The 25919-nt window shown below is 39.5% G+C and overlaps 1 protein-coding gene across 4 annotated transcripts in view; it reads right to left on the reverse strand.

Moving 5' to 3' along the window:
* Nucleotides 1–24630, reverse strand: part of CRACR2A (calcium release activated channel regulator 2A) — a 79517-nt gene extending 54887 nt beyond the window's left edge. For all 4 annotated transcript variants that reach the window (XR_001411753.1, XR_001411752.1, XR_001411751.1 and 1 more), the window contains exons 1-7: nucleotides 24396–24630; nucleotides 21525–21636; nucleotides 17505–17673; nucleotides 15761–15907; nucleotides 7578–7668; nucleotides 5111–5206; nucleotides 185–372 (exon numbers count right to left, since the gene is read on the reverse strand). Coding sequence is in view for 1 of the 4 variants with exons in the window: in XM_014940132.1 (XP_014795618.1) it covers nucleotides 185–372; nucleotides 5111–5206; nucleotides 7578–7668; nucleotides 15761–15907; nucleotides 17505–17673; nucleotides 21525–21636; nucleotides 24396–24563 (971 nt within the window). In the remaining 3 variants the exon portion in view is untranslated. The remainder of the gene's footprint in view (nucleotides 1–184; nucleotides 373–5110; nucleotides 5207–7577; nucleotides 7669–15760; nucleotides 15908–17504; nucleotides 17674–21524; nucleotides 21637–24395) is intronic.
* Between the last annotated feature and the right edge of the window lie 1289 nt (nucleotides 24631–25919).

Consider the following 25919-nt stretch of genomic DNA (forward strand, 5'->3'; position numbering starts at 1 on the left):
GTCTGAGGCTAAACCATGTGGCCACGTAGTTCTTTGTTGCTGTCTGAGGCTAAACCACCATGACAGCTTTGCTGCTGGTTTGTGCTTATGACACAAACTTAAACCCCAGCACTGAATACCCTGAGAGGAAGGCTCACTGGCACGCTAAGCAAATGCACTAGAACCACTGCAACTGGAGACTTACATTTCCTTCTCCTCCTGTAGTTTTGATGCCTCCTCCTGAAGCACCTGTAACTGTTGTTGAGCCTGGCTTAGTTCATGAGAAGTTCTCTCCAGGTCTCTCAGCAGCTCCTTGTTAGTCAACTTCAGCTTGGTGTTCTCTGCTTTGGTTTCTTCTTTGCCACTGAGAAGTTCTGTACATTGCTGCTCTAACTGGGATGGAAGAAGTGAGAACAGAAAATATGATGACCACCTGAGGCCTCTTGCTTTTGAGGCTTTTTAATTCAAGTCATAGAGGTTAGTTGAATAAGGAAGCTCTTTCTATCAAAGCCAACATATGGGTAAAACACTCTTCCACTGCTCTGTGTACAGCCATAATTATGTTACACAAAAGCAAATCCATTCCACTCTATGACTGAATTTCACCCAGTTCAAAAATGCACCAAGACAAACCACAAAAAAAGTGTTTACAGAGCAGATTAGCAGTACTTAGTTGATATTCACAACTCACATCTTAGACAATTTCCCACAATGACAAGGCCTACACAGCGCAATTCATAGTTCTGCCCAAAAACTGTTAGATTTAGATCTGGTAGCTGATAACCCTTCCCACCCCAATAATATCAACAAACAGCAGCAACCTTTCTGCCATCTCAGCTAAATCTGCCAAGAAGTGTAAATTAGGGCTTTTGTTATTCACTTTTATTTTCACTTTGCAAAGTATATAGAAAGGAAAGATACATCTTCCCCGGGAAACAGGTAATAGCAGATGACAGTGGCCTCTGGTATGTAAATAAGTTCCACCTGCTTCTCCCTGGCTAATTGAGCAAATTAAGATGACACAGCAAAAGTTAAGTAGACTAAAATTAGCCCACTCCATATTAGGGAAGGCACTGCTGACTTAAAAATATAAAAGCTTTTTTCTAATCTATTTTTTTTTTCAGTATGCATTTTAAGGGATGTAAAATGTACCAGAAGCACTACAACGTTACCAGTTCAATTCTCCAGATCTGGGACACAAGAGAGGATTTTCTTAGAAGTCTCATTTTGCACATCCCAACAGGCAGAGCTCACCCAACCCAAAATCTGTCCTTACCCAGCTCTGCCAGTCTGTTCACATTCCACAACACCGCCGCTGTTCTAGTTTTGGTTTTGAATGCAGTCTTAAGACCCAGGTTCAAAACAAAGGCAGAAAGGCCAGACTTTCTAGCTGGGACTGGGAAAGGTCAGGAGGAAGAGCAGAGTGGGAGCACTTCTTTCAGCAGCAACACCAGCTTAAGGTATCTGCTGACCTGTAGCCTCAGCAGGCTCACAGCTCATATGGAACACTGACTAGCTGAGCTGAGCAATGCTGGTTCACATTAGAATCACAGAATGGTTAGAGTTGGAAGGGACCTTAAAGATCATCTAATTCCAACCCCCTGCCATGGGCAGGGACACTTCCCACCAGACCAGGTTGCTCAAAGTCCCATCCAGCCTGGCCTTGAACACCTCCAGTGACACTTCAGTTCCCGAGTACTGCTTCCATTCCAGGAGTGGTTTTGGCAGAAGCAAAAAGTGATCACACAAGGATGAACTTCCAAAAAGCTTAAGAGCAACAAATTGCAGGTAGAAATCTGACTTAAATAGTATCACGGCCATCTGAAAACTTACAGAGAGTGGCCTGGAAACGTAACCGTGATGTAGCCATCATCAGCTCCCAGAATCATGGGTACTGATGTTAGAAAGAATTGCTACAAATCCCGGTGCTTACTTCTGTGAGAAAACCAATTACGTTGAAACTATGCTCAATAACAGACGCTTATAATATTTAAACCCCAAGAGACAACAAGAAGAGAAAGGGTTATTTCACAGCAATACAGAGCTCCTTCCTTTTATTGTATCTATACAATTCTTTAAGTCATGCCAAACAGTCCTTTCAAAGCATTCATTTATCAACTCTCAATACAGTGGAATAACTCATTAGGTGGATGCTCAGCTGGTATTGAATGGCATAGATCCTACAGGCTCTAACTGCTTACTGGAGCTGCAAATTGGCTACCACAGTCATCAGTCAGATGAAAATTGACTGGGAAAAACTCATGGCCCATAGCCCTGTTTAAGAAAATCTAAAAAGCAGAGAGAATTAACCAATTACCACAGGTCAAGCACAGACACAGTAGCCAATGGTGTATATTCTCTTTTTTTTTTTTTTTGACAAAAGTAGGGGGAAAAACTCAGAAGTTTAACATTGAGTAAAGAACTGGGATTGTCCAATACAAACTGCTGCTGAGGGCAGCTATTGCTGCCTCTCAAAGACACATACATTAAGCACTCTCCATACGTTCCCTTGTTCTTAGCTCAGCATTCTATCTGTGCTATTTCTCTTGGGTTTTTTTCCTGTTAATTCCATGTATGCATGAAAGATGAAACATTTATACATGTGGTAAGGCTGAGGATTATTTTGCTTTATGCTTTTTTTAACAATCCTATCACTTGATTTGCATCTTTGAGTGCTACTGATGCATGTTCTCATGGATCTCTCACTCAGAATCCCGAGATCATGCTTTTCAGTGGCTGCCATCAGCACAGAACCCATCGTTTTATGTGAGAAGCCCAGTAACTCTCCTGCATTTTACCTGATCCAAATGTACTTTTTTCCCTTAATACAAGATTCTGTGCCCTAGATGTTATGCTGAGCATCCTCTGTCCCCAGTGCCTCCTTCTGAGACATGCCATCACACTTTCCTTGAGGAACACTATTGAGAAAACCTTGTGCTTTAGAGCAAGCTCACATAGAGCAATTTGACGATTGAAGACCGTGGCAGCCAGCAAAAAGACCTAGCCAAATGAATCTTGGCCTACAGAGGGCTCGCCAACATGAAATCAGATCAGTATTTTAATGACAGCAGGAAGAAGACCTTCAGAAGGGAGACTCCCTCTGGCTAAATCAGCAGAAACAACACTTGAGCTCATCTTGTCTGGAAGTTTCTTTTCACATTTTTATAGTAATTTCCAATACAAGAATTTTGAGAAGGGACAGGATGGGAAGGAAAAACACAGAAATACTATTAATAATAAAAAATGCAATGAATAGAAAAGGAAAACATACCATTCGATAAAAAAAAATACAAAAAAATAGCACAGACATTATGTTCTCCAAGATAGGCAATAGTAGACAATAGGAAATGCACACAATAATCATAAGATAAAACTTCATGATACTTCTGCCTGTATTACTTGGTTAGACCAGGCTTAAAATTGAGCATAAGCCTTTGAATAGCTTCTGTGGTTTTTATACCAAATTTAGAACGCGTATATTTCAGAGAACCACAGGAAAAGGTTTTTACAGAACTACTGGTAGATAACAAAGTTTTAAACATAGCTTTAAAGCAAAAAAAAAAAAAAAACCCAAACAAAAAAAAACCCAACAACCAAAAACAACCAAAAAAGGATAATATTAAAATACAAACATTACAAAATTATGATAAATGATTCCTTGTATTTTTACAGTTAGCTTCAGACTAAAAATGCCTGATTTGCGTGCCCCCACAGATATCTTCAAAGTATAGACAGTGCCTTTATAGTGCTTTTTACCATTATAGTGCTGCGATGTGGTAAACAGCCTGCATAAAAAGACACCTATTCTGATTCACAGTGGTACTGAAGAAATAATTAACATCAGGCAGTTGATTTCAATTATGTAATGGCCTTTTTGTTCATTCCTGTATCTTCATCAGCTAAACTTGCATAACTATAGTACACTAGAGGCTTGTTTCCCCTCTTACTGACATACAATCCTACAATTCTCATCAGCCTCAGCAACACCTGGATTCATTCATCAGAAGAGGATCTAAAATTACACCCAACTAGGAAACTGCCATCAAACTTCTCTTTCCTCTTCCCTTGCCATCCCCTCTTACTTCTGCCCTACTTCCCAGGACTGGCACTCCCAAGCCCTGCTGTCAGGAAAAGAAAATTTACACGTATTTCATATTCATCTTTTATAGAAGGTGTTGGTTTCACAGCATTCCATTTCTGTCTGTTAAATTCCAGTGCTACCCCCTTTTCCTATATCTAGTCTTTCCTGCACTGACCTTGGAGACACTTTCCAGCAAATTTACATATGCAGAAATACTCTGCTTCCCCAAGAAGGCCATGAATTTTAAGAAGTAAAACACTTCAGGCTTTAATATGGGAACTTGACAAGCTGTTAGCATGCAAGAGAACCATGCACCGCTATAAAACTGTTATCATGGAGACATATCAGGAGCAGGATGTTCAGGAGGGAGAATTTCAAGTTCATAGTGCTGCATTGCCCCAAACAAGTAAATAAGTAGCTGGTACAAGCTTTCAATAAAGGTGTAGGCTGTAAGACCCAAATCATTTTTCTCTGCTTTTGAGCTGTTGGGGCACTAAGCCGGTTCCTAGCACATTGAAGGCAGTGGAATTCTGCTACATTTTCATAAAAATAACCCAGTACCTGGGAAGAATACCTGTAGCTTTTTTTTTCCCCCCGTTTTATCATATAAAAGGAAAACTTGTAGGCTGTAAGACCCAAATCATTGTTCTCTGCTTTTGAGCCGTTGGGGCACTAAGCCGGTTCCTAGCACATTGAAGGCAGTGGAATTCTGCTACATTTTCATAAAAATAACCCAGTACCTGGGAAGAATACCTGTAGCTTTCCCCCTCCCCCCGTTTTATCATATAAAAGGAAAACTGATTTAGAAATAGAGGGTAACATTTCTAACATTTTTCCTAAGCATGTGCGTAAAAGTCTAGCAGTCACAACTTCACTTTTAAATGCATTCAGGTATCTACACTCGTGACACAAAAGCAACAGATGATCACAATTTGGCAGAACCACATCACACAAACTTCCATGTTTGGGACCTAAAATAGCACCTAAAGAAAATAATATGAACCAATAAAAATTATCTATTTTTTAACTCTGAAGGATATAGGTTAATACCCTTTTCTGTTTCTGCGCCAGTTGTTCCAGTTCTTGTTCTTTTGACAGGAGTTTGCACTTCAGCTCTTGACTGTAGGACTGAAACCTCTCTGTGTCCTGCAAAATTCAAAGAGGAAATGTGTGGGTTAACAGGACTGTGGAGGAAACAAAGACTAGAAGAAGGAAGAGAATAAGCAGGAATACTGGCAGGGGACGGCCTGTGAGCATCACCTAATGACCCTACTGACTGGGGCAAAATCCGCCCCACCAGCACTTGGGGGTTGCAATGGGGTGCCTATTGGGAAAGATAATGCTGATGGACTTAATGATCTGAAAGACTATATAAGCTGGGAGTTTGTTGTAATAAATGATTCTGGTTCCACCTCCAATAGGGGCCGTGCCTTCATACGCTACAGAAATGGAACAGGTTGCCCAGGGAGGTGGTTGAGGCCCCATCCCTGGAGATATTCAAGGTGAGGCTCGACGAGGCCCTGGGCAACCTGGTCTAGTTGGGGGTGTCCCTGCTGACTGCGGGGAGGTCGGACTAGATGACCTTGACGGTCCCTTCCGACCCAGATGATGATTCTATGATTCTATTAACAGAACACACAATTTTGTCAGCAGGAGGAGACATAAGGAATAAGGCATAAAAACAGTAGGCTTTTTCACAGTGAACATAACAAGCTACTGATAGAACTCAATTTAGGGATGGTATCACACATGAACCTAAACTCCCAACTTCTGTAAACTGGTGTAGTCCAGCAACTTCAATGACTGCAATTGCTACAGGATGTGCTGATTGCACATAAGTAGGCATCAAGTCTACAAAGTGGAGGCAGAAGTCTTAGGCATGAGCCTTAGGAGCTTAGCCAACCTAAATCAATGAAGCATTCCCCCATTTCCAGCTACACATACCTTCATCCTCTTATACACTAGTATTCATCTGTTGCAGCAGTGAGCTGTTTCAGAGAGCTAAGCAAGCAGAAAAAAGAAAAAGAAAAAAAACAGCAAAAAAGTGAATAGCTTTCTCCACTTCTGGTTTCCTGAACCCGACAACCGCTGACACGTACAAGTGATGAGAATGCAGAACTTGGACAAATTTAAATTATTATGGAGTCATACTGTAACTCACATACAAGCTATCAGGATTGACGTGGGAGGTACAGGTTACTGACACACAGCCTGGCAACTCAGGTTGAAGTAAAAGAAACAATACCTGCAACCTTTAAAATTCATCACTACCAACAATTCGTCACAGATGTTCCACTGGTATCAGCAAGGGATCTGGGCTTCAGGCTCTGACATACACTTAGCAATTATATCAATCTGCCCACTACTTAAGTACCCTGCAAACACTGGGAACTCCCAGCCCTATTTGGGATTACTCCTTCAGACACTCAGCTGAAACAAATTCCCAGGTCTTCCCTGGGCAAAATCAGGTCCAGCAGTTCATATCAGCTGAGAATCTGTCCTATTGCTCCACAACAGCCTTCTACCCTCTAAGGTCCCCAGGAAAATGCCTCTGAACAAAAATTAAAATTCCCTCTAGACAGTAGTGGTTTATATATGCTTTTCCCCTTCAGCAGAACACGTAATAGGGTACTCAAATGTGTGTTAACTGGCTTCTTATGAGGAAGAATATATATCCCAGTGAAAAAACAACAGACTAACTGCCCTTTTTGTACAACTTTCAGTCAGCAGGGCATTAGGTATGGTAAATAGCTACAATTTGTACCTATCCACATCTTAGCAATTTCTTTAAATGTATTCTTCAAGAGTTGCTCTTCATTCCAGCCATAATAATTCTCCTTTTATATGGCATCAGTGCGTCTCTCCAGGCTGTAAAGTCTTAGTGAGACTTTGCATTAGAGAAAGAATTTAACAGGCAGATCTGCCCAAATCCCACACTAGTCACCCCAAGAAACAATACATCTTGAGTGTCTGACAACCATTAGTGTGAATGACAGCTTAACTGGAAAAAGCTTCATCGGGAAGCTTTAATGAAAACACTTGAAAGAAATGGCTGTACCTCAAATGTACAATTAATTTGGAGATCCAACAATCATTGCTAAAAAGCTTCATTGGGAAGCTTTAATGAAAACATTTGAAAGAAACGGCTGTACCTCAAATGTACAATTAATTTGGAGATCCAACAATCATTGCTTATGGAAAAGTCCTTGTTGTTTTAGGATTTTCAAGACAACTTCAGTTGTGGGCTATTAAGAGCATATAAACCATTTCTTCCACATACAACTGCTGTCAGGCAAAGCTGCAAGTATTTTTTATCCTTCAGCTGATATACAAACTTTATATAAAGGGCTCATCTCATCCACCACTAAAAACTGCTCTCAGCTTGGAATGAAGAGGCACTTTCACTAAGGGCAAATCATGCCTGACATTTTGTGGGCTTTCATTTCACACTCAGAATGAGGATAAAATCACTGGAAGTGGGAGCAGAATCCATGGCTACAATAACAGAGACACTCACTTTCAGAAGAAACTGTTCTTTCTCTTTTTTGATTTGCTGTTCCATTTCTTCATAAAGATGTTGAATTTCTTCATCATAAGCAGCAATTTTCCTAAGAAGAGATAGAAGTATACTGAGTGGGTCTTTGTAGCATTACTTCAAGTCATGGCTCACATTATAAGTTAAGCCCCACATTTTTGCCTTTAACAAAAGACTCCAGAGACTGTTGTAGGGTTAAGAAAATAGGAATTTTTGTGCAGGAAAGGTCACTGATTAAATTTCTATTTTTTTTTTCTCATGGAAGGAAAGCTTCAACTTCTCAAAGACTAATAATCCATATAAAGAAGCTGTTCAGTATGCGGTTCTAATGACTTAGGTTTAAGAAACAGAGCTTCCTAGTGACAACACTACAAATACCAGAGCCTAAGTTTACCAGTTAGAAGTATCTTCATGGCAACTGCATTTTTTTTTTTACTCTTGGACTTCATTGGTAATCATTCAAGAGCACTGAATGGGATACTTCTATCGTATCTAGGACACTTTAGTTCGAATGGACTTTTTGGAAGTCCTTCTTGAAAGCTGCCTTACTGCCTCTCTAACACCTGAAACAAATTTGAAAAGCCCAGCTGAGAAACAGAAATAAATGTTGTGCACAAGTGTATTTGACTATAGGAAAAAAGGACTTACAAAGCTCAATTTTTCCAACAGAATATTGCAATTAATATCACTGCAGTTTGATACATGAAGGATTACATTAATCAGATGCTTTAGGTTGGGCAGAAAATATTTAACTGTTGAAAGGGAACAAATCAGCTGCTTTGTTCTGCTTCTATTCTCTTCTATTCTACTCTATTCTGATTTTCATTAATCCAGAAACTGAAAAGCAAAACTCACTTTGCATTGAACTCAGAGGACATTCTAGAAAGACTTTTATTTGAGGTAAATAGGGCCTTTATGTGACACTACTGTATATTCCTCCACGTTCCTCTTGCCAGAGCTGTTCCTTGAGCACTCTGCAGAATGCATGTTACAAATAAAGTACATAATCTCCTAGGGCATTCACATCAATAAAAGCAAGCCAAAGAATATACAGTAGGAAAAAAAAGCTGTTAATTTTGTAATCTGGATATCTACTATTCTTTTTTGTACCTAATGCTCTACGTATTCCATGTTTTCACTTAACTAAAGGCCTGATTATCGTCTCAGTTAAAGCCAAGCAAATCAGAAAGAAACTTCAAAAAATTTACCCAAGGTAAGAAGACTGAGAAACACCAGAAACAAACACTTCTTTCTGCCTCTCAAACATCAGAACGCTTAACATTGCCAACTTGCATTTTCAGTCCCAGGTAAAAAATAAGGGGGAAGGCATTTTCTCAGGATTTACAGTAGCAATAAACAAGTATCAAGCTACACCAATTTGAGGAAAATGACTACTGCCACTTAGGTTTTTGTAAACTCTGATTAGGTAAGAAAAGCAGCCCAGACAAGGGCCTCTTCATGTGACTTCAATGGTTCAAAAAGAGAATGCCAGAAAATCCAGAAGCTCTTTTTGCTGGCTTACTCCCTTTATAGTGTAAGGGCAGTACTTTATATAGTGTATTGTTCTGATCTCAAATTTTATTTTCTTAAAACTAAGAAAATGCTTCATGAGAAATTAGCACTCATCAATGGAATAAAATGACACACTCATAAAGTATTAACAATTCTTTTAAAACGTGTGGCAGAGTTGCTAAATTCCTATTTAAAAATACTGTATTCATGCAGTATAATGCCACTTTGATCAGGGTTAGATTGTGCACTGAAAAGCCCTGTAACTTTGCACAGGCAGAACACATTGCACAGCGGTCAGGGTTTCCATGGAAATCATAGAGATTTTCTGTGCTTTTGTGTGACAGAGAGAATAACTTTAGTCCCATATTATTAACCTTCTGGTTTAGATATTTCTTTCCTCTTATGTGTTTGGAATTAAAGGATATGGCAGCATCACCAAGACTACATCCAGGAAGGACCTCTGGGTGTAGGAATCATTTTAGTTGGTCTGGCACATAAGCACATGCCATTTCTGCAGGCTGAATACCCTCCAAGTATTTAATTCATAGCTTATCATTCTTAACTCTGATGAAATTAAACAGAAAGATAAAATATCATCCTGTTACAATCACAAGTGTAACAACACTTATAAATAACATAACTAACAAGCAGCAGAAAAAATAATCCAATCCATTAGCTAGCAAGTACTCCCCACATGCAGTAAGGGGAAAATAATTAAAGCCGTAAGAGCATATCATCATTATGTGAAAAATGCTAAACATTTTGATTAAAATCTCTATTCCCTGGGATCATACCATCCAGTTTTACTCAGTGCATAATTGTATAATTTCAGCAGTATTTGATAATGTGATCTTTCTCTTTCCAGTAATGCTGTGGAAACAAACAGAGATGGAGGAGAGTTTACCACCATTGGAATAAGGGACAGGTAACTCAGGAGGAGTACAGAGTCCTCGTTAGGTTATACAGAGAGAAAATTAGGAAGGCAAAAGCCCAGCTGGAGCTCAACTTGGCCACTGACATAAGGGGTAACAAAAAAAGTGTTCATAAATACATCAACAGTAAAAAGACAGCCAGGGAGAATCTTCATCTCTTACTGGATGCCGGGGTGAACATTGCAACCAAGGACAAGGAGCAGGCTGAGATACTATTAAATAGCTACCAGCTACCCCCAAGGTGTTCAGCCTCCTGAGCTGGAAGATAAGGATGCAGAGCAGAACAATGCCCCATAATCCAGGAGGAAGTAGTTAAGGATCTGCTTACACACCTTACGCATGCTTTGCATGATCTGCTACGCGTAAGTCTATGGGCCAGATGGGACTCACCCAAGAGTACTCAGTGAGCTGGTGGGAGAGCTCACCAAGCCTCTCTCCATTATCCATCAACAATCCTGGTCAACAGGAGAGGTACCAGATGACTGCAGGTTGCCTAACGTGATGTCCATCTACAAGAAGGGCCAGAAGGAGGATCTAGGGAACTACAGGCCTGTCAGCCTGACCTCGGTACTAGGAAAGATCATGGAGAGGATCATCTTGAGTGAGCTCCCATGCCAAGTGCAGGGCAGCCAAGGAATCGGGGCCAGTCAGCATGTGCTTATGAAAGGGAGGTCCTGCTTAACCAACTTGATCTCTTTCTATAACCATGTGACCCACCTTCTCAATGCAGGGAAGGCTGCGGACGTTGTTTACCTGGACTTTGGTAAGGCCTTTGATATCATCTCCCACTGCATTATCCTGGAGAAGCTGGTGAATCATGGCATAGACAAGAGTACTGTTCACTGGGTAAAAAACTGGCTGGATGGCTATGCCTAGAGAGTCGTTATTAATGGGATGAAATCTTGTTGGCACGTCAGGCACTGGAACAGCCTGCCCAATGGAGTCCCCATCCCTAGAGGTATTTAAGAAACGTGTAGACATGGCACTTCAGGGCTTGCTCTAGTAGCCCAGATTGTAGAGGGTTTTTTTGTGTGTGTATGTTTGGATTCTGTGATCTCAGAGGTCCTTTACAACCATGACGTTTCTGTGATTCCACATGCCTAGAGAGTCGTTATTAATGGGATGAAATCTTGTTGGCAGCCAGTCACCAGTGGTGTCCCTCAGGACTCAGTTTTGGGGCCAGTCTTGTTTAATATCTTCACTGATGATCTGGACGAGGGGATCAAGCGCATCCTCAGTCAGTTCACAGATGACACCAAACTAGGTGGGAGTGTTGATCTGCTTGAGGGTCAGAAGGCTCCACAGAGGGATCTGGACAGGTTGGATCAATGGGCCAAGGCCAATGGGATGAGGTTTAATAAGGCCAAGTGCCGGGTCCTGCATTTTGGTCACAACAACCCCAGGCAGCGCTACAGGCTTGGGGAAGAGTGGCTGGAAAGCTGCCCAGTAGAAAAGGACCTGGACGTGCTGGTGGACAGCCGGCTTAATGTGAGCCAGCAGTGTGCCCAGGTGGCCAAGAAGGCCAACAGCATCCTGGCTTATATCACAAATAGCGTGTCCAGCAGGAGTAGGGCAGTGATGGTGCCTCTGTACTGGGCACTGGTGAGGCCTCACCTCGAGTGCTGTGTCCAGTTCTGGGCCCCTCACTACAAGAAGGACATTGAAGCACTGGAGCATGTCCAGAGGAGAGCCACCAAGCTGGTGAGGGGTCTGGAGAACAAGTCATACGAGGAGAGGCTGAGGGAACTGGGCATGTTTAGTTTGGAGAAGAGGAGGCTGAGGGGAGACCTCATTGCCCTCTACAACTACCTGAAAGGAGGGTGTAGAGAGGTGGGTGTTGGCCTCTTCTCCCAAGGGAATAATGACAGGAGCAGAGGAAATGGTCTGAAGTTGCAGAGGAGGTTTAGATTAGATAGGAGGAAGAACTACTTTACTGAGAGGGTGGTCAGGCACTGGAACAGCCTGCCCAGGGAGGTGGTGGAGTCACCATCCTTGCAGGTACTTAAGAAACATGTAGATATGGCACTTCAGGGCATGCTCTAGTGGCCCAGATTGTAGGGGTTTTTTTTTGTGTATTTTTGGATTCTGTGATCTCAGAGGTCCTTTACAACCATGACAATTCTGTGATTCCACTGCACTCTTCTTGTGTTGCACAGACCAGAACTTCACTGGGTGCACCAAGATTCTATGTAGTGGCAAAAAGCATGCTTCGTTATGTTCTCAGTATCCTTCCTGATCATGAATAGCATTTCACTGGGGTTTTTTTGGTTACCATTGCACCCTGAACTGATGATTTCATTAAGCTCTCTGCAATGACCCCAAGGGCTTTCTCCAGAGTTGTAACTGCCCATTCGAAGCTCAGGATCATGTAAGCATGACGTAAATTATTTTATCTTCCTTACATTTAGCTACAATGAAGTTCATCTACTGCTTTTGTGGCCACTCAATACATCACCCCATTATTTAAAAACCACCACTGCTAAATTTAAGAAGCTCTCTCATTTCAAATTAGCACTTAAAATTAAATACAAACATCAGAAAATCAAGAACTAACTTACCTGTGGCAAAAAAAAAATAGTATGTATCCACTGATCCACTGTGTAGATACCAAAAGCAAAATGGATGAATGTATGGAGCTACTCATCCACACTCTCAGTGCACAGCTTAGCTGTTGCTGATTCAAACACCAGACCTGATATATTTACAGTATTTACTGTAGTAAAAGTCTCTTACTTTTGTTTAAATCAAAAGAAGAAAATGAGTATTTTTAAAAAGATAAGGTTTAAACCTCATTTTCATTTTGCCTTAAAATCTACAGATACAGGCAACAGCGAAGCTCTCTCTCCAATGACCCCAAGGACTTTCTTCAGAGTTGTAACTGCCCATTCAAAGCTCAGCATCACGTAGGCATGACGTAAATTATTCTACCTTCCTTACATTTATCTACAATGAAGTTCATCTACTGCTTTTGTGGCCACTCAATACATCACCCCATTATTTAAAAACCACCACTGCTAAATTTAAGAGGCCATCTCATTTTAAATTAGCACTTAAAATTAAATTCAAACATCAGAAAAATCAAGAACTAACTTACCTGTGGCAAAAAAAAAAAAAAATAGTATGTATCCACTGACCCACTGTGTAGATACCAAAAGCAAAATGGATGAATGTATGGAGCTACTCATCCACACTTTCAGTGCACAGCTTAGCTGTTGATTCCAACACCAGACCTGATATATTTACAGTATTTACTGTAGTAAAAGTCTCTTACTTTTGTTTAAATCAAAAGAAGAAAATGAGTATTTTTAAAAAGATAAGGTTTAAACCTCATTTTCATTTTGCCTTAACAAAGAAGAAAATGAGTATTTTTAAAAGGAAAAGGTTTAAACCTCATTTTCATTTTGCCTTAAAATCTACAGATACAGGCAACAGCGCAACATCAATTTCTTTATGATGATAAACACCAGTGAGGAGAATATCACCAATCCTGGGATAAAAATGTGGCTGTTTGCTTTGTTTCCCTTAAAGAGTATTCAATTCTATGTAAAAATTCATCAGCAGTATTTTGGCTGTTCTACTGAACCCGAATTGCAGATCACCTAAAAGGAGAAACGTGCCTATGGTTATATTGGCACAGAGTATGTCTGGGGCACCGATACCTCTTCTCTGGGTGTAACAGAATACATTTGACATCTTGTTAGGAATCTTTGTTGAAACTCTTTGACTAGGGGATTACAGTGGTAGGTTTTAAGTTTCTTCTCCTACAGTTTCCTCTTACTAAGCTCTATGAGAACAGGTTAGTAAGAGACGACGTGTTAAGACTGGTACAGATTAAGTGTTAAAGTGTTGAGATGACTAGACCTTAGCCTGAGGATTAACTCACTGAACAGAGTAGGAGAAACTACTGGACATAACAAGTAACAGAAACTGACACCACTGACAGATAGCACCCTGATGGATGGCTGTCACGGGTGCTCTAGAAGTAATGCAGTGAACAGCCAACCTCACAGCTATCTGAAGGAGAGCATTTGGCACCTTTTAGGGAGAAGAATCTCGCCATGAAAAGCAGCATTTAGACAACCACATCAGTAACACCATATAACGGCAAGATTACTTTGGTACCAATATCAGAAATATGAAATTTGCATACGGATGTAGAAAAACTGGGACCAATGTCAAAAAAAAATATATTTAGGGACAAGTTTTTTATTTGTGAGGAGACAATGATAGAGAAAGGGACCAAGATGGATATGAAGTGGGGGATAATTGGCTTAGTCAAGTGTAAGCGATCTGATGGTTAGTACATTTGTCTGGACAAGCCCTGTCTGTGATTATTGCTCACTATGCTAAATTATTACATTCTATTTCTGTCTGAACTCAATGTCTATTCTGTGTGTGTTATTCATTAGCATACTTCACACTGATCTAGCCAGCAAAGAGAATCATAGAATTGTCAAGGTTGGAAAGGACCTTTCAGATCATCTAGTTCAACCATCAAACTCTGACAAAACCCATCAATAAACCATATCTCTAAGCACTATGTCTACCTGTCTTTTAAATACCTCCAGGGATGATGATTCCACCTCCGTGCTGATCACAGCTATTAAACAGACAAATTTATTTATTCATTTAGTTCCCAAAAATCACTGACAAGAGTCTAACAAAAAAAAAAAAAACAACCACAAACAAAAGCACAAAACAAACCCCTCACCACACACGGATGTTAACAATCTCTAGTCTAAAGCAGACAGCACAACTATCTCTGTGCTGTTTCCAAATGACTAGCCGTCTGAAGGCTAAAACCACACTTGTAGACTTAGATGGTCATTAAGATAGCAACATTTTCATCTATTTTTAGGTTTCTTCTTTCTTAAGAAGCCTCATCACATTCTCAGAATAGCCAGGAGAGTGCTGAAAAAATGAAGTAAATGTTCCGCAGCGTATTTGCCTTTATTAATCAATCTGTAAGAATCTGAAATTCAGAAGTGACACTTTGCAATAAAAATACAAGGGAGATTCAATTATAAGCATCATTTTGCATTCTATTTAGATTTAGTATCACAATTTTTTTCCCTCTATATAACAACACACTAAAGGATGACTTATTAATTTTTAATTCTTATATATTTGTTTGTATATATGTGTTTTATAGATTTTTTTATATATACACATTATGTATGTTTTTATATAAACCAAATATATATTGCTACTTATATTTCATATGTTTGTTTTATATACATATTTGTTAACTTACATTTTCACTGGTATCAGTGCTTTGTGCTACTTTAATTATCTTAAACTTCTCTTTCTTTGGCCAATTTATCCAGATTTATAGCTTTTCTGCATACAATGTTTACAAAGCACATGGACAATATACCAGATTTACTGGTAAATCTGACTGTCCTCTGCAATCGAACAGATTAACTAGAAGCGAATTGCTTAATATTGTCTTAAAACTGCAATGCAGTAATAGACATCTGCAAAAGATCCTCAGTCAGCAAAATCTGTTAACTGGAAGAGAAAAGGGAATTTCAGTCAGTTCTGCAGTATAAATAATTTTACTGGTAATCTTCATGACTAACAAAAATTTCACGTTATGGGAACTCTAGTGATTGTGCTACTCAGTCCTCCACTGAAATACTTTGCTTACTTTAAAGGTTCAAATAGCAGGTAAGATAGTTGTAAATTTACATAAACAGTCCAAAAAAGAGGAATACTTACTTTTTTAGAGCGCATTCCAACTCGTTCTTTTCATTATCTGCTTCTTGGAGCTGAGAAAAAATTCTGACCAGGAACTCTTCAAAATTGGAAAGTAAATGAGGTTCGTCTTTTCTCAGCTGCAACCAAAGTTCCTTCACACCACTCTCACTGAAAGAGGAGGTCATGAAGGATTCATTAAGAGAGAACATTTCTCAGGCTGCAGTAAATGTTCGCAGCTTCCCAGTGGATACAGGCTTCAGGGCACCACTAGTCAGAACACATGGCTTATTAAAAACAAGGGCTACTTAAGCAGCGCCAGATTTGAAAACAATCAGGTGGGTGGGAAATGAGGGAAATCGAATTAAAAAAAAAAAAAGCATCATAAAGTTTGGCCATGCACAGCTGCACAGAATCACAGATTGAATAAAAAAAAAAGCATCATAAAGTTTGGCCATGCACGGCTGCAGAGAATCACAGGAACTGATTGTTTAGTGAGTGGTTTTCCAGACACCTCATCTAAACAGGAATGGATACGAAAGGAGACAGACTGGTAATAAGTTGCCACGATCTAGTGGGCAGAGGGCAGTAGGAAAGCTAATCAAAAACAGTTCCTCATGAGAAATAAATGAGACCCAGTCTCCTAAGTTACTTAGACTTAGAGTTAACAAATAGCATTTGTACTGTCTTCTTTAATTTTCAACCCATTTTCATTCCATGGTGGGACTGCTACAAAAATCAGGCCATGACATCTTGAAAATTTTGATTTAAAGATTTACCAAGAGAATGTTTTGTTTCCAAATCTGTTCAGCAGATACTGGAAAAAAAGATGTTCTGCTGCGAATGATAATGGGTTTTTTAATATTTTGCCAAAATTCTCCCGAACAACTTATTTTGTTTGTTTCTTCCTGACTCATTCTCTTCCATGTGCATTGCAAGCCTGAACCTAACCAGCAAAGAGTGCTACATTTATAGGACAAAATGAGGATAAGGCTAGAAAAGGTGCATGATAAAAATCTCTTTCTAATGAAAGCCTTTCAGGATGATCTACCAACTGACAATCAACTCTTTCCTGTAACAGGCAGTCAGGGGAAGAGAAGCACTGCTGAGGACTTCTATTTCATGGTAAGGATCACCAATCTATTTCTTAAACATTCCTACTCTGTCCAGAGTCTCTCCCATTTTTGCCTCATGCTTTTTTGATCCAGAACATTCATTGTGATTGACCAATGAATGTCAGGCAACACAAAGAAGCTGTTAGAGCAGGTTTTGTGTTTCAGAGTAAGCCATCCTGGTCCTGGAAGAGGTAGAGTTATCAGAGTAATCACAACATGCAATTATGCATGGAGGGGAAAAAAAAGCAGAAAAAGGGGAGAAAACATCTCACTTACAGCTAACCGGTGCACTTTAAACACAGCCTTGCCAAAAAAATCATGCATTGTTTGTCTAAAAATCAGTGGCATCTGTGGATTACATGCTAGTAATTATCTCTGTTCAAACCCATGGTATGTCAGTGTGTTAACAGTATAGCTTTCATAGGGGGCAAACACACATTTCATATGCTTGGAGTACAATGGCTCTGCTCTTGGAAATTTTTGTTGAATGACATTTTATCAACTCTGACAATGAAGAAAATGAATTTTTAAAGAATCACTGTTTTACTGATCAGCCTTGGTTCTCATCATTCATCTTGGATTATATTAAAATCAAACCCAGAGCTGAATCATAAACGATTATACAATCTATTATCATTGCTGTGAAGACTCACTCATCCAAAACTTTTTCAGCTCCAAGCCGGTTCATCAGATTTGAGAACTGGAATTCTTCATCCTCATCATCACTCACGGTCTCTTTGCGTTTAAGCGGGCAGGCTGTTTCCCCTTCTGATTGCTGCATCATCTCATTATTCAAAGCAATCTGCCCCAAAAGAAACTGGCCTAAGAATTAGAGATCACACATGTTAGCATTTTCAGAACTTACTATAAGAAGCAATGTCACTAAAGAGCAACATACTAAAGATCTATTTTTACATTAAATATAATTGGTGAGGGAAACACCTACACTTGTTTACAAGAAAAAGGACTACAATGAAACAACAAAAGGATGAAGCATGGCAAGATGATCTCCAAGTTCTATGCCTGACTTTAAGCCCAGTTTAGTCTAACCCTCAGTAAATAACTCACCTCAAAATTCACACCTACTGAAAAAAATCAGACCTCTATAAACAAAACACATAAATTGTAGCAACAATCTCTTTATAAAAGTTGTGGCCTTATTTCTTGATATGCTTCAATAGAAGTTAGGAATCTAAAATAACCAAGCATTGCTACTGATAAAATGTACCTCCTATTTTAACATTCTTTTTAGTGCATGACCAAAGGCATACCTTAAATTCATGTACAAACTGCATATAGAAAGCTACATTTTATAAACACTTATTTCCCTCCATTTGACTCACACGCATTTAAACTCCTCCAAACTTGACCCTTACAACAGTTTCTTCCAACTGTTTGGGATGTTTCTATTAATAACAGAAAGACTGGATCATGGAGATGTGGTGGGATGCCTCCCATGACTGGAGTGTTGGAATGGAGGGATACAAGCTCTGAAGGAAGGACAGGAAGGGAAGACAAGGAGGGGGAGTTGCCATTTTTGTGAGGGAGAAGCTGGAATGCATGGAGCTCTGTGTGGGGACAGAAGAGGAGCTGATGTAGAGCTCACACATTAGGATTAAAGAGAAGACAAGCAAAGGGATATAGTGGGTGTCTGCTATAAGCTATCCAACCAGGAAGAACAAGTGGATGAGGCCTTCTACAGCCAGATAAGAACAGCCTCACGTTCACAGGCCTTGGTCCTCATGGGGAGCTTCAACTACCCCGATATCTGTTGCAGAGACAATGCAGTAGGGCATAAGCAAACCAGGAGGGCTATCCAACCAGGAAGAATAAGTGAATGAGGCCTTCTACAGACAGATAGGAACAGCCTCACGTCCACAGGCCTCGGTCCTCATGGGGAGCTTCAACCACCCCGATATCGGTTGCAGACACAATGCAGTAGGGCATAAGCAAACCAGGAGATTCCTGGAGTGTACTGATAAAAAATTCCTCCTCCAACTGATAGAAAAGCCAATATGGAGAGGTACTGCTCATACCCACCAACAAGGAGGGTCTCATTAGAGATGTGAAAGTCAAAAGAAAGCCTGCAGTGACCATGAGATGGTGGAGTTCTGGAATGGAGGGCAAGGAGAAGGGTGAAAAGCAAGCTCATAACTGTAGATTCCAGGGGAGCAGACTCTGGCTTCTTCAAATATCTGCTTGGAAGAGCTCCTTGGGATAAGGCCCTAGAGGGAAGAAGGGCCCAAGAAAGCTGGTTAATATTCAAGGATCACCTCCTCTCAAGAGAGCTCCATCACAAAGCACAAGCCAGGCAAAAGTCCCATATGCCTGCATGGATAAACAAGATGTTCCTGGCCAATTCAAACACAAAAAGTAAGCACACAGAGGCAAATTCAAACACAAAAAGTAAGCACACAGAGGGTGGAAGCAAAGATGAGTAACGTGGGAGGAATACAGAAACATTGTCTAGGCTTGCAGGGATGAGGTTAGGTAAGCTAAAGACTAAATGGAGTTGCATCTGGGCTTCTATAATTATATAGGAGATCAAAAGGAAGGACTTGGTTAAACAGAACATGGAAAATGGGAAGGTACCAAATACCTTCTTTGCCTCAGTCTCACTAGCAAGACCGGCTTGCAGGGATGAGGTTAGGTAAGCTAAAGACTAAATGGAATTGCATCTGGACAGGGATATTAAATAAAATAATAATAAAAAAATAAAAAGGGCTTCTATAATTATATAGGAGACCAAAAGGAAGGACTTGGTTAAATAGAACATGGAAAATGGGAAGGTACCGAATGCCTTCTTTGCCTCAGTCTCACTAGCAAGACCGGCCTTCAGGAAACTCAGGTCCCCAAGATCAGAAAGGTTGGAGCAAGGAAGATGTACACTTGGTGGAAGAGAATCAATCAGGTCAGGGAATACTTAAGTACTTAACTAAGCATATATGAGTCTATGGGCCTTGATGGGATGCACCAAAGAGTGCTGAGGGAGCAAATTTCAGATTTGCCACCATTTAGAAATATAAATGAGATTCTCCTATACTAATTGGTGCAGTACAAGTTGTATCCAGACACTACTCTGCTTTCTCAGTCTTCTAGTTTTCTAAAGCAGCCTTTACCTAGTACAGCTTCTGCTTCTACTAGGAATGCCAACATCATCACCTAGAGAAATGTATGACTACCTGTCTTGGATCCCTAGAAAATACCCGTGTAGCAGCTTAAAATGTAGCATGCTTTACATGTCCATCCTTAGGTTTTATGTGAATTCTATACAAAGATACTGTTGAAGGCAGTGCCTTGTCTGTGGCAGTCTGTGTCCGTGCCCTTAGCGTGTCTGTGCGTGTGCACGTGTGGGTGGCTCTGGGATCCACACTTCACTTCATTATCAGTTGAACCTGCAAACAGGAAAGCAGCAGCCACATCCAGCTGGGTCTCTGGACAGGGGTCCAACAGCCAGGCAGAAGGAATCCCCAGGCTCTGCAGCTGCTGGAGCTGGCAGCCACTTACAGCCCCCCTTAACAAAAAATTTTGGTTTTGGAGGGACTACTTATGAAAATAATCTTCATTTAACTAAGAAATATGTACAATTTACATATTAAAAGTAAAGCAGTGTTATATTTTTTTGATTTAATAATATGGTCTAGTGAATGGTGGCCCTGCCTATGGCAAGAGGAGGTTGGAATTAGATGTCTTTAAGGTCCCTTCCAACCTAAATCATTCTATGATTATATGATTTTTAAATAATGGCAGTTTGCTGATTAAAGCATACTCTATTAAGATACTTGATCTAGCTCTAAAATGGGAGAGGTGGGACATGAGAAAATTAAAATTTCAAATGGCTGAAGATTTGCAAACAAAAATGAAGGTCCTACTTTCTGGGCCTATACATAGTATTTAAATGTAGATTTAATGTTACAATTCACACATAGATTCAGTTTTCTAGAGAAAATGCTTAAAGCTGATGCTTATAGGCAGCAGAGCTAAAATTTAAGTACAAAATTGATTCTGTATAAACAACCAAACACAGTCTAACTAACCAACATTGTCCTCTTATCTGGAACCTCACAGTTGGGGAGAAAACAACTCTTTCACAAACACAGAGAACATGACAGTAAGGGTGCCCTCGCAAAGCAGTGAGCTACAAAAAACATATCAGTCCCAGTCATGTAGTAATAATAATTGCTTCATCCTGCTTCGTTTTGAAATGAAGTAACAACACTTAAGATGTAGAAAGCATTCCCCCAGCTGGTATTAACACATTTTCAACATTGTCTTACATTAATCTTACAGATAATCTTAATTATCTCTAAGGTCTTGTGACGAAATAAACCACAAAATTTTCTTTTCCCTCAAGCGAAATTTTCCAAAACTTGTTCATAGATCTAGCCCATGGCTTAAAACAGGTGTAATTCAGATGGTTACATCATATGTCTCATGTTGTGCCATGACTTGACAGTTTACACAGGAGACAAAGACCTTGGAGCCCTTTGTCTATAGACAATTTAATTTGACCACTTCTTCACCTGCTACATATATCTGCTATATCTAGGAAACAGTCTGGCTCCCTGCATGTGTCATTAAGTGTAATATTAAGACAAAACACTTCTTTATTGGTGTGGAGGGTACAGAATATGAATAAAGCTCTATAGAGGAGACATGCTTTCCAAACTCACTGAATCCTGTGGTGAACTCCTTTAGGGTAAGCGAGCCATTGCCATCAGCATCCAATGTAACAAAAACTTTTTCAAGCTCTTCCAGGCTAAGTGGTAACTCAGGATGCAGCCTCTGGAATGACAAAACATGCAGCAACTTTACCCAGTACTACAGGATGAGAGGAAGACTAGATTCTACAGAACATCCATAATACAGAAGGATAGGTCCTTTTGTTTCCCAGAGTGCAAACTCAAATTCATCACAGAATAAACAAACATCAGCTGAGGGAGATTTGCTTTTATGACTTCATTATTTGCCTTTATGAATCCTTTACAGCAAATCAGTGAGAACAATCTCCTTGTAACACAGACTCCAATCACACAGGGAAGAAGTAGAACTTGAGGTGGAGTCTCAGCATCCTGGTGAAATGGCTTGATTATCTTGGTGAAATGCCTTCATTATCATGAGGCTGGACAAACTTGCTAGAAGAACTGTACGCCTAGTTCCTTCCATGTCATGAGGTCAAGCAAGAGACTCTCTAAACAAGAACATTATAGAGGGCATACTGTCCTAATTAAAGCTGCTTTAAAACATGTAAGTAAATAAATAAATGTAAGAAAGCTGCATGATCCATGGAGCAAACCTGATGCTCCTGTAATGAGTAAAATATAGTTCCTGACTATCTACTTAAGAAATCCAGCATGCTCACACCAAAAGACAACCAAATTTCATTAATCCAGCTCCACAAGATCATTATTTTTTTCCTCGGAATCTAAAGATGGCATAAAAGAAAAAAACTAAACAAAACATCTTCTTTGAGTCAGGTCCTAATGGTTTTACTGTAATTCGTTTAACAGTATAGACAAGATTGCCAGAAATAGGAGGAAACTAGAATAACAAACAACTACAATAGCACAATTTCTACTGGGAGACAGCATGAGGAAGAGTAAAACCTTTCTTCAGCTTGGGATGCAATATAAATATACACTGGTGAAGTCTTCTGCTTTATTAGTTAGTATTTCAATCTCTTCCCTGAACTCCTATTATATATATAAGACATATTAAAATTGCAAGCCAATAGGTTGATAAAGTTAATCAGAACAAAAGCGCTAATCTGTTCCACTGTGGGGAAGGGATTTAGTGCTAAAGAAAGTCTCTTCTGCAAACTAAGAACAATACAAAACCACTATTCAATATACCAGGCCATATAACCAAGGTAAGAATTGGCTGAGTGCATTAACCAGAATTTCCCTGGCTGCATTATAAACCTGTATGAGTTGAAGGGAAGAACAGTAAAAGAAATTCCAAGGTGACCTTGAGAAGGGAAAAGAACTTTGAAAGGACAGAATTATCTGGAATAGCCCCAAAGCGATTTCTGAGCAGGATTAATTATGCATTGCTGCTTTCTTCCAAAAAGTTAAGAAAACTTGATGTACATCCAGTCTAAGTAAGTTATTCATCAGTTATTCACCTGCCTTATTATCAGTTTCTCATTTAAACACACCCATCTTCCCACAGCTTTTGATTTTAATCTCTTAGCTCTAAAGGGACACTTTTAAAAATGAGCTTCACTTGTAAAATGATTACATCCTACACGGCACTGATGAGGGAGGAGGTGCTTCAGACAAATTACTCTTAGAAAAACAGAAACTGTACTCCAAGTGCCAGTTCTTTGGGACCCACTGAAGGATTGCTTCTTGAGAGCTGGCTGCCCTCACCTGACCAAGTCATAAACACAGACCCACCTGCTATTCCAGCACAAATGCTTGTGGGTCTTGCTGCAAACCTGGACTGAATTATACTAATTTTGCAGTAGAAAGCACCACAATTATTTGCATTTTCTTGAAAAAAAATATGAAAATAGGAGATTTTGACAAATGTACCAATATTTTGCTCCATTATATTTCCCTGATGATAATTTACTGACTTTGACTTAATCTTAGTAACAATGGTAAGCGTGGCCCCAGTTCAATGTTTCCCCCATGTGTAACATTGGGGAAACCCAATGTTACCCATTACCCATAACATTGACAGGTACCAAATCCATTTTTGCAGATACATCTTTGTTTCTGAGGATTTGGAAGTTTTCTAAATTTTATATTAGATGTTTCCATTGGTATTAGCTTACACTGAATTTATTTTGCTACACTGCTCCCCAGTTCTATTTCATCCATTAGTACTGAAGTAGAAATGGATTAACACAATGAAATTATGCTTTGCATGTCAAGCATGAGTACTCTTGTTTTCTGCTACATACTGGTTCAAATCACCATTTCTGCAATATGTACCCAATTCCATTTTTCAAAAGATTTTATTATATCAACATTTTCAGCATCTCCAATTTTTGCCCCTCAAACGATTTAGGAACAATTTGGGAAGATGATTGTGAACACTGAATAATGCTAAAATACAGTTCCTTTACACTTCCTACAAACATATGTGATCCAACTGAGAGTTCACCATTGTTTGGCAGATGAAACCAAAGTAAAAGACTTCATTCACACAATTTTGCTGAAAAAAAAAAAACAGAATAAAATTGGTGGACTGAATACATTCATGATGCTGTGGCAAATTGCAAAGTAATGAACTTACTGGAGTTTCAACAAGAATGAAACTCAACAAGAATGAAATTAAATTCCTGGGGCATTTTTTAAACTTCACTTACTTTGATTTTCCACTTTTTTTTTTCTTTGACTGTGGAAACAAATCTTATGTAAGACTTCAAAGAGATTATTTTAAATCATCCAACCTAGACAATTCTATGATTCTATATATTTTTTAAATTATCAGGAGGGTGTTACAATTTTTAACTCCTAGTTAACCAGTTTCAATTCATTAAGGGCATTAGGAGCTTTTCTCATTCTCATTTCACATAGTTAGTTTTGGGTTACCTGCATGTCTTGACGAGTGATGAAGCCCTTGCCTTCCACATCACAAATCTGAAAGAACTCATGTGCTTTTCCCAACACATTTAGTCCTGAGTCTTGTTCTCCAGTCCTGCTCTTCTCTGCGTTTCCTGGTGGTGCAGGACTCGCAGAGTCTCCTTGCATTCTGTCCATTGGCACAATTTCGGCACAGGAATATTTTGGGATGCTGCTGTCCCATTTACTCACAAATTCTGATCCGAAACCTGTGCATGGAAGGTAAGAAAAAGAGCGATTCAGACCCTCTTAATGATGCTTTCCACAATCTCTTAGCAACCGTGTCCTTAATTAGGCACCAAAGCTTAAAAGAAGAAAAAGCTTTTTGAAAATGCCTACCCTTGATGGGTTGCACTAAAGACACTGCAAATGGGATGATGAATGAGGAGGGGGAGTCTGAGGGAAGGAGAAGACAAAACCAGCTCTAAAAAGGAATCTCAAAGCAAAATCAGCCAGTTTAAAAATAAATACAATCAATATGAACAAGAAAACACAAGAAATACTGTAAATTAAAATATAATTTAAAGTCACTACAAATATTCAACTGGTATCCTTTTGACTCTGATCATCTTAACACCACATATCACAATTTGCATCCAGTGCCTTGGAATACAGTTCATATGACAGATATAGAATGGAAGGGGATTGATGACTGACCATGCTGTTTAAATCAATTAAGTAAAATTGAAAGAAAGTTAACGGATTATGGAATACTGAAACATTTCCTTAGATTCATCCTTATTACTTACAGCTTTGACTTTCACCTGTGAAAAACTAATTGCTAGTGAACTTAGCGGGAAGACTTCATAAGTCAATCACATTCTGAAGAGCCTCTGTGAAAATGCATATTACACACCCTGCATGAAAATATTTCCATGTATTTGTGTTTGGCTATAATTTTATCTTAACTTCATTCTAGGAGGTCAGATGTAAACAGTTTTCCCCCTCCAAACATGTACAATTGTACAACATGTAGTATCAATACGAAGGAGCAGGCTTTCCCAAAAGCCTATGAACTTAAAGGCACTGGCAACTAATCATGGATTGTCATGACTCACTGAGTGTTTGTAAGACTCCCTGTATGATCTTAACTATTACCATGTGGGTAAACCAAGCAGAGAAACAGTCTATTTCACTGAAGTACTGCCTATTTGAGAGAGGCTAAGACCGAGTGTAGAGTTATCAGGGCTCAGATGACATGCAATAGCTAGACTTCGTATCTGCATCTTGAATTTTTGTTTCTGTTTTTCTAAACAGTTCTACCTAAAGTAGCCACAGATATTCAGATAATTTTTAACAGAGAGAAGTATTTTGAGAGGCATTTGATTATTACAAAGGAACATAGCCTGATTCTGATCCAGCATGACTGCCACGATCTGGAACAGCTCCAACAGAGGCCATTGAGAATCTGAAACGTATGTTGTCTTCAGCCTACAGGCTTTGGCATTGCTTAAGTTCAAACCTGGCAGTGCTTTATACCTCTTAAAACACAGC

This window comes from Calidris pugnax, unplaced genomic scaffold (genome assembly GCF_001431845.1).
Source record: "Calidris pugnax isolate Ruff unplaced genomic scaffold, ASM143184v1 scaffold36, whole genome shotgun sequence".
In the NCBI taxonomy this organism is placed as follows: Eukaryota; Metazoa; Chordata; class Aves; order Charadriiformes; family Scolopacidae; genus Calidris; species Calidris pugnax.